Below are 9,106 nucleotides of genomic sequence, written 5' to 3' on the forward strand. Positions count from 1 at the left end.
GGCCGCCCGCAGACTTCGGCCCCGGGCGCGGCCCGCCGAGATCCCCGCTGCCTCCTCCGGCCGCTCCCGCCCCGGCGCCGGGCGCGCTCCCCCACCCGGTCTCCCCATGTATGACGACTCCTACGTGCCCGGGTTTGAGGACTCGGAGGCGGTGAGTGCCCGCGGAGGTGGGGGTGGGGAGCGGGGCGACACCTCCTCCCCGCAGCCCTTCCCGGGGAGCACTTGGAGAAACGCCGCCGCGGCGGGGCAGGCGCGCAGGGGCCGCTCTAGGACAGGGTAGGGCTCCGCGTCTCCCCAGCCTGGCCCCGGGGCCAGGGGTGCATCCTGGGGGAGGCTCGAGCAGGTGGCCCCGGGGCCGGGAAGGGGCACGGTAGGAAGGGCTGGAGACTGCAGGGAACACGGGGCGTGTGAGCTTCCAGACTGGGTTTATGGGGTCGGGACCCAGCAGCCGGGGAGCAGCTGGCACTTCTGGGGAGGGGGACACTCCAGACCTGTACCCCAAATAAAGGACAAATTGGTGAGCTGAAAGAACATCAGAGCCAGGCGGTGGCCTCTTCAGACAAAACCAAAACTTAAGCCCTTGGCTCCCTTTTCCCGTCTCTGCCACTGCCGTCGCCCTGCCCTCCCTCCAGCCCAGTTTGTCTCCTGGCGAGCCCCGGGCACCCGCACATGGGCGGGCAGCTGACCGCGCTCCTTAGAGCCTCCTCTGAGCAGCAGCAGGCGGCGCGCGTCCGTCCGGAGCTGCTCGCACGAGGGGCCTGGAGCTGAGGGCCTGGGCATGACAGGAAGCTCTTTGCTCAGAGAGCCAGGCAACCGATAAATATTTAATTCTCCTCTTCGCTTTTATCTTCTGACCCACTGAGACAAATCAGCTCATTAGGCAGTGATTCCAGGAGCTCAGAGAGGAGGAAGAGTGCCTGGAAAGATGGGGGCAGCCCCTCGGAGCTGTAGCCCTCCCTCACACAGCCCCAAGAAGGCTTCCAGGAGAGGACCACTAGACGGCTTGGCAGGGCCCAGAAGTGCCCCTGATCGAGTCTCCTCTGTGCTTGGCTGGATGAGTGCTGGCCTGTAGGCCAGACAGCTGTCCTGTTCAGGGCCTGAGCTCCCTGTGAGCCCAGGTTTCCAGGGCCCTCTGGGGATAATTAGATCTCAGCAAGAGCAGATGATTTTCAAGGGCCTGGTGGGCACCTCTTTCTGACAGTTAAAGGGACAGCTGGCCTGGCCCAGGGTGCCAAGGTGAGCTTGAGAACAAGCCCCTCCGTGGGCAGCAGGGCCCTGGGAGGTCCTTCCTGTCCCTGGTGAGAAGGCACCAGACAGATGGATTTGAGGGCACCTGCTGGCCCTTGCTCCCTCCTGTCCCTGTCCCTCTCTAGCTCCTGGGTCACCCTCCCCCACTTCTCTCCTCTTTCCTGACTCCTTGCTCTCCCTGAGGCCCCCTCTGAAGCAGTAGGAGGGAGATCAGGCTCTAAATAAATCCACCGGCTCATCTCCCTCCTCTCCTTCCCCCGTGCCAGGCAAGAGAGGAGCTGCAGCCTGCCCACACGCTCACCAGGCGAGGGGGCACCACCAGGGCACCCTGCCAAGTCTGGCAGCTCCCAAGTACTGGGCTGGCTGGTTTGGCATAGCAGGGGAAGGGCAGGTGAGACCCTGGCATATGCTTGTGAGGGCAGCCTGGCCTCAAGAGCTGGGTGAGCCCTGAGGACATGGGAACTTAGAAAGGGGCTCCATTCCCAGCACAACTCACCAAGACTGACGGAGAAAGTCTGTTGTTCCCTTCCTACGGTGAGAAACCAGCTCATTCAGACAGCCCTCACAGGGGCATGCCCATCACTGAAGCAGGCTGAGCATGGGCAACAGGGAGCACCAGGATGGGAAGCATCGGAGGGACAAAAAACAAGCAGTCTGCAGGCCCGTTGCCTCTGCTTGTTCAGCCACCCAGGCCCCACAGAACCCTGGGAAGAAGGTTCTCTTGCTCTGTGCAGAAGTTTTTTCTGGGGCTCAGCCTGTTTATCCTGAAAGCACCCATGTCTCAGTTTAGTATGTGGAGAGAAGCAGGCAGGTGTTACTCCTGTACAGTGAAAGGACATCACCACACATGCACGCACACTCTCACACGCAGGCACACCCCTCCATGCCTTCCCCCTACTGCAGACATTGTCTTTAGCTTAGGCTCAGGGGAGGAGGCTGTGGTTGGCAGCATGTGTGTGACTTACCTTCACAAAGACTCTTGCTTCTGTTGCTTTCTGGGTCTTGAGAGAATGTTCCTTGGCCTGAGACCGCCCTAAAGTGTCTTCCCCTACACATGCTTCTTTGTGTAGGTTCTACCTTGTCTCTGCCACTGACACCTTAGAATTGAGGGAAGTAGCCCTTTAGCACTCCAGCACCCACTCCAGCACCGAAACTCCCTTGCTATGGGCAGGACACACACACTGTCCCTGCTCATGTTGCCAAAAACCCCCTCCCCAGGTCCCCAGGGTCCTGTGCCTCTGCTAGGTTGCCTGGCACCAGCATGGCCTTCCTCCAGGGCCTGATGTCCCTTGGGCCTGGGGAGGGGGTGAGGAGACGTAGGCCAAGTGGAGGCACAGCCCCGCCTCACTTGTGCAGGGAGGACAGCTCTGAATTGCTCTCATGGTCTGTGTCTTGCTGGCTGCTCACACCCGGCCGGCCACTTGCCCAGCAGATATGGGAGGAAAGAAAGTGTGGACTGAGAGAGTAAAGTCAGGTAGCATCCAAGAATTGGCAGCTCTGGGCCCTTCACCCTGAGAAAACAAGCTTGCTGGGGCAGGGGAAGTAGGACCTAAGTGGGAAGATGGTGGCTGGTCCTGACACTCTGGACTGGCCAGCATCTGCTCTGCTCTGTTCTGTTTTGAGGCAGTCTTACTGTGTCATTCAGGCTGGCCTTGCACTCAGTGTGTAGCCCAGGCTGACTGCAGGTGTGAGGCCACCCTCCTGCCTTGGCTCCCCAGTGCTGGGGTTCCTGGCGCGTGCCACCACACCTGCTTCATTGCCGCACTTGGCCAGACACAGGAAGGGATAGTGGCCAGGCTGCTTTGCAGGCTGGAGAGAACGAGAGAGGCCATTCTTCTGGAATTTCCAATATGTCGTCTTCAGTATATCTCCTTTCCCTCTGCCTCAGAAGACAAGACAGTGGGGAGACGGAGACGAGGGAGGGAAGAGCTCTGACCCCCGGCATAGGCATGGTGGCACACTCTGAACAGAGGCTGTGCGTTCAAGGCCAGCCTGAACTGCATATGAGACCCTGCCTCCGAGATCAAACAGAAGTGAAAGCTCTGTTCAGGGGTACAGCAGGAACAGTGTTGGGTCGGGGCAGGGAACCAGATCTGCACACACATGCATGCGCCAGCTTACCTGCAGCTCAGCTCAGGGTTACTGGGGCCCCTTCCGAGAGTCCAACTGCCCCTAGAAGCCAGAGGTGACAGGGACACCAGTGTGGGACCAGGAGGGTGTCCTTATGGTGTTGCACGCCTGAGGCCAGGAGTTGCCATCTCTCTTCTTTCACAGGGTTCAGCTGACTCCTACACTAGCCGCCCATCTCTGGACTCCGACGTCTCCCTGGAGGAAGACCGGGAGAGTGCCCGGCGTGAAGTGGAGAGCCAGGCCCAGCAGCAGCTTGAGAGGGCCAAGGTAGGGCTCTGGGCGGGCAGAAAGGGCTGAGGGCAGGGCGTCCTTGTGCGCAGCAGAGCACGTGGGTGGGGGGCTCAGGACACTGAGCTCCTGCTGGGGCTCTGCCCGCCCACGGGTGCCTCTGCCTTGCCCTCATGGCCACATTCTCCAGCACAAACCTGTGGCATTTGCTGTGAGGACCAATGTCAGCTACTGTGGCGTGCTGGATGAGGAGTGCCCCGTACAGGGCTCTGGAGTCAACTTTGAGGCCAAAGATTTTCTGCACATTAAAGAGGTGATGATGTTCCCACCCTGCAGCCTTTTCTAGCCTTGCATCAGACCCCAGAGCCTCTTCCTCTAGGTCTCTGTCTATAAATAAGCCCCACACTCCTCCTCTCTTGCCCTTACACCTGTGCACCCCACTACCCAAGATGGGGTCCCCAGGGTTGCCCTGCTTCTGATACCTGGCCCAACCCTGAGTTTCCACGTGTAAAGCAAGAGGAGAGATTAGCGCCCTCTGAGACCCCTGTGCGGCACCCCACCCTCTGGCTCCTGCAGCTCAGCTGCCCCCCACCTCCAGCACCTCCTGCCCACTGCCCCTGTCTGACAACCTGCTCCCCAAGGCCTCTCCGCCCTCTAACACCCTAATGCTGAAGCTGCTCTTCTCCCTCCCTAGAAGTACAGCAATGACTGGTGGATCGGGAGGCTAGTCAAAGAGGGTGGGGATATCGCCTTCATCCCCAGCCCCCAGCGCCTGGAGAGCATCCGGCTCAAACAAGAGCAGAAGGCCAGGTGAGAGCAGGGCTGAGACTCAGTGACCCCCACCACAGGCACCTGGCCCAGGTTCCTGCCACTGCATGCACATGTACCGTGTGCCTAAGCCCTGAACAGCACACAGCCAGGGCCTGCACATTTTTGCTCCACAGACCCACAGCCCTTCAGGCATGTGCACATTGCCCATGTGCTCTGGCCTTACAAAAGCAGGTGGGAGGAAGGTGTGGTGGGCATGCACAGGGGAAGCTGAGACAAGAGCGTTGTCCGTAGTGCTGGGCCAGCCTCCGCTGCTCCGCAAGTTCAAGGTCAGCCTGGACTATAGAGGAGACCTGTCTCAAAATAGAAAACCCCAAAAATGTGGATGGAAATTTGTACAACTATTAAATGTGTAGAGAAACAAACATTCTCTGTCTCCCTGCTTCTCTTCTTTCCTCATCCTTCCCCTTCTGCCTTTCCTTCCCTTCCTCCCTCTCTCCCTGTCCCTCCCCCAACCTCTGTCCTCCCTCTCTTCTCAGGAGATCTGGGAACCCTTCTAGCCTGAGCGACATTGGCAGCCGGCGCTCCCCTCCTCCATCTCTAGGTAGCCTCCACAGAGCGCCCCCTTGGGCCAGGGCTCCCACAGTGAGCTACAGGGCGGGCTGGCTCTGCTGGGGAAGGGAACACGTGGGCCAGGGGCTTTGCTTTCACCAACTTTGATCTTTTATTTCCTTTTCCAAAAGCCAAGCAGAAGCAAAAGCAGGTGAGTCAGGGAAGGGACTTGGGCTGGGGGACTCAGGGCTCTTGGTTCTGAGGAGCCTTCTAGCCAGTCATCTTTAGAGGAATAGAACAGAGGGGAGGGAAGGAACCCAGAACTCCTGACATCCCCCCACCCCCCACCACCACCCCTGCAGCAGGCACAAGGCAGTCTGGGGCCATGAATTTGCCTGACCTGTCCATTCTGCAGGCAGAACATGTACCCCCGTACGACGTGGTACCCTCCATGCGGCCCGTGGTGCTGGTAGGACCCTCTCTAAAAGGTTATGAGGTGAGACAAGGCCCCAGGGACTCACTCCTGCCCCCTGGTGGCAGGAAGGTGCAGGGACAATGGGAGGAGTGTTCTGTCCGTCTGCGCGGAGGGCCTAGGGCCATGCAGGCATACGGGCCTCTCTCCAGCCCTGGATCAGTGCCACCTCCCTGTCCACAGGTCACGGACATGATGCAGAAGGCTCTCTTCGACTTCCTCAAACACCGCTTTGATGGCAGGTAAGGAGCCACAGAAAGTGGGGCTGGGGAGGCCAGGCTGAGCCCCGAGTGCCAGCTGTGACACCCTCCTCCCAGGATCTCCATCACCCGTGTCACAGCTGACCTCTCTCTGGCCAAGCGATCCGTGCTCAACAACCCTGGCAAGAGAACCATCATCGAGCGCTCCTCGGCCCGCTCCAGCATTGGTGAGGGCCTTTCTGCCTCTCTGCCCACTGGAGCCTTCTTTTTCCCTTGCCCAACTCCTTGTCTTCTGCCCCTCTCTTCTGCCTGCCCCTCTTCGAGAGCCCGAGTTCCCTGGCCCTCTGCCTGGCTAGGCTTCCAGCTCCTTCCTGTCTACCCCAAGCCTCAGTTGTGGGAGTCAGCCGCCCACGGGCGGAGCCCTTGTTGAGTGCTGCTGCTACCCTCTTTAGCTGAGGTACAGAGCGAGATCGAGCGCATATTCGAGCTGGCCAAGTCCCTGCAGCTCGTCGTCCTCGATGCAGACACTATCAACCACCCTGCGCAGCTGGCCAAGACCTCGCTGGCCCCCATCATCGTGTTCGTCAAAGTGTCCTCCCCGAAGGTAAGCCTGTGGGCAGAGGGAGCATGCACCCGTGGGGCTGCCCACCGCTCCGAGGCCCAGCTCCACCCGCCCTCCCAGGTCCTGCAGCGGCTCATCCGCTCCCGGGGAAAGTCCCAGATGAAGCACCTGACTGTGCAGATGATGGCGTATGACAAGCTGGTGCAGTGCCCTCCGGTGAGTGCCAGGCTTGGCTGCTAGCACCCACGGGAGAGGAGGGATGGGTGAGAGCTGCTACTGATAGGAGGAAGTCAACCATCTGCCTCCGTCCTGCCTCCCAGGAATCCTTTGATGTGATTCTGGATGAGAACCAGCTGGAGGACGCCTGCGAGCACCTGGCTGAGTACCTGGAGGTCTACTGGCGAGCCACACACCACCCAGCACCTGGGCCCGGACCTCTGGGCCCACCCAGTGCCATCGCTGGGCTCCAGGTACCCTTGCCAGTAGGCATAGGTGTGCAAGCTAAGCCAGCCCCCGCAGGCTCCTTCCCTCATCCACAGAGGCTCCTGGGCCTGCAGCTCAGGAGGCTGACAAGCAGTTGAGTTCCTTGACAAGGGCCAAGGGACTTCCTGACAGGGAGTGAACCAGTGAGGCAGGGAATCAGAGACTGGCTTTCTCAGTGTCAAGAGAAACATCTCGAAACCCTTCTCAGTCAGTATTGAAGACAGAGCCTGGATTAGTAAGAGGCAAGAGCTTTAGTTTTCCACATCCACCAGGAAGAATGCTCCAGCATGCTGTGCTGTGACACTTATTTCCTGTACTTGGTAACTAAGAACTGAGAGGGAAGAGTCCCCCCCGCCCCCGCTGTGCCAAAGGCCAGGTCAGTGCCGCCTAACAAGAGCTGTTCTGTGCCCCCCAGAACCAGCAGCTGCTGGGAGAGCGGGGTGAGGAGCACTCCCCGCTGGAGCGGGACAGCTTGATGCCCTCAGACGAGGCCAGTGAGAGCTCCCGTCAGGCCTGGACGGGCTCTTCACAGCGGAGCTCACACCACCTAGAAGAGGACTACACAGACGCCTACCACGACCTGTACCAGCCTCACCGCCAGCACACCTCGGGACTGCCCAGTGCAAATGGGCATGATCCCCAAGACCGGCTCCTAGCCCAGGACTCGGAGCACAATCACAGTGACCGGAACTGGCAGCGCAACCGGCCTTGGCCCAAGGATAGCTACTGACAGCGTCCTGCTGCCCTGGCAGGCACAGGCAGAGCTGGCTGGGACACCCACTCCAGGCAGGTTGGGATTAGACTGCCATTAGGCTGCCACTAGACTTGGCTCCCACAATCCCCTGCCAAGCCCCAGCTCCTGGGTTGCCTGTGGTCCCCCGGTTCCAGGAAGCAGGGCCCCCAACCTCCTGAGCACAGTGACCCCCTAGGTTCTACCCCAGGTACTAGCTGTGTGTTCTGCACCCTGGCGCCTCCTTTGCCTCCTGCACAAGCTGCCACACTGGGTAGCGCCCTCAGGCTGGGACCCCGTAGCAGGGCCCTCCCATGATACTCAGGGAAGGGACCCCTAGAGTAGCCGGAGGGTGGGGTGTGGGTGCCATGAACCAAGGAGGAAAAAAGGCTCCCAGGCAGGCCCGACCCCAGTAGTCGGGCTCGGGACTGTGCTCTGGGCTCCAATGGCCTCTATACTCACCTCACTTCCACATATCAGAAATGAGACAATCAAAGCCCAGCAGCTGGCACCTCCACTGTGGCGGGAGAGCAGCCCTACGCACGGCTGAACAGCATAGGCAAGGCCAGGCTAGAGACTGCTGCAGCCCGACTTGCACAAAAGGGCCCCTTGCCTGGCTGGCAAGCTTAGCTTCAGGACGTGGGGGACTGAGCGTCCTGGGCTGGGAGCTTGGGAAGCAGAGTGCTTTTAGGGCCTCACACTTCCCTCTTAGGCCCTTGCATCCGCCATTTCTATTCCTGCCCTCAGGCCTCCTGGAAGATAGGCGCTCAGGCTTTCTTCCCTGCCTCCTGGCTGCTTGTTAGGTTAGGGATAGATGGGGAGTCACACCGGGCATCCACCTGGCTCCCCTTGTCTATGGCTCTAGTGTGTGACCTACAGAGCATGCTCCACAGGACCCTGCCCCAGCTCACCTCATCACCAATAAATCACCATGCACCGTTCCTCAGGTGTGTGTTCTGAGCCTACCAGCGTGGGGAACCAGGTTTCCGGCTACGTAGCCCACACCTGGTGAAAATAAAGACGTATCCTGGCCTCTCCCTTCTTTAAGGACCCAGAGAGGGGAAAGGGGCAGAGCTGGGGGTTCTGTATTCCGGGGTATCCCCACGTCATGCCAGATGCCTGAAGGCAAACTGTGGGTGGCCCAGAAGGGCCTTGGTCGCAGGGGCAAGGCCGTCCCAGCTTCCCCAGGCCTTGCCCTGAGCCAAAGAGGCCCTGGAAACAGCTGCAACCTGAATCCTGCACACTGGTCCACCGCAGAGAGGCAAGGAAGGGCGGGAGAGGCGTGGGGAGGGTGCAGCCTCCTCGCCAGTCTAACCAGCTGGATCCAGTGCTCACGCCTCAAGGCTGCAGAGCCCACCCCCCTTCACTGTCCCCTCCCTGAGCAAGGCACCCAGCAAAGACCTTGACAGGTGTCAGGCATACGGCGACAGTGGATGAGTGTTGTCTCACCTGCCAAAGTGGACAACTTCCCTCATTCTAGTGCGAAGCTCCCTATGGGATGCCTGGGCCAGGGCTGTGTTCCAGAAGGCCAGAGCGGAAGGGCAGAGGTGCTGGCTCCTCCCGCCCATAGGCTCTCCATCTGCCTTCGGGCCCCCACAAGCCCACCTACCCGCTGGGGCCTTAGGCTTCTCTCGCGTGACTCCGAGGCCCCAAGCAGCCCACTGCACCACTGTGTCCCCCTCCTGTCCTGGGAAGCTGAGCGAGCCTGGGAAATGGGCATAGCTACAACCACA

The 9,106-nt window shown here is 60.2% G+C and overlaps 1 protein-coding gene across 3 annotated transcripts in view; it reads left to right on the top strand.

Annotated features, from left to right (window-relative positions):
• Nucleotides 1–8,401, top strand: part of Cacnb3 (calcium voltage-gated channel auxiliary subunit beta 3) — an 11,833-nt gene extending 3,432 nt beyond the window's left edge. Inside the window, exons 1-13 of one of the 3 annotated variants that reach the window (XM_004638613.2) lie at nt 16–151; nt 3,523–3,645; nt 3,797–3,919; nt 4,301–4,416; nt 4,914–4,978; nt 5,118–5,137; nt 5,342–5,422; nt 5,582–5,640; nt 5,716–5,825; nt 6,051–6,202; nt 6,281–6,376; nt 6,481–6,630; nt 7,059–8,400. In XM_004638613.2, the coding sequence (XP_004638670.1) occupies nt 107–151; nt 3,523–3,645; nt 3,797–3,919; nt 4,301–4,416; nt 4,914–4,978; nt 5,118–5,137; nt 5,342–5,422; nt 5,582–5,640; nt 5,716–5,825; nt 6,051–6,202; nt 6,281–6,376; nt 6,481–6,630; nt 7,059–7,373 (1,455 nt within the window). In that variant the 5' untranslated portion in view covers nt 16–106 and the 3' untranslated portion in view covers nt 7,374–8,400. Of the gene's footprint in view, nt 1–15; nt 152–3,522; nt 3,646–3,796; nt 3,920–4,300; nt 4,417–4,913; nt 4,979–5,117; nt 5,138–5,341; nt 5,423–5,581; nt 5,641–5,715; nt 5,826–6,050; nt 6,203–6,280; nt 6,377–6,480; nt 6,631–7,058 lie in introns of those variants that run through there. The other 2 variants (XM_023723569.1, XM_004638614.3) reach the window with 2 other exon arrangements.
• The last annotated feature ends 705 nt before the right edge of the window (nt 8,402–9,106 follow it).

Source organism: Octodon degus, unplaced genomic scaffold (genome assembly GCF_000260255.1).
Source record: "Octodon degus isolate 3935 unplaced genomic scaffold, OctDeg1.0 scaffold00100, whole genome shotgun sequence".
In the NCBI taxonomy this organism is placed as follows: domain Eukaryota; kingdom Metazoa; phylum Chordata; class Mammalia; order Rodentia; family Octodontidae; genus Octodon; species Octodon degus.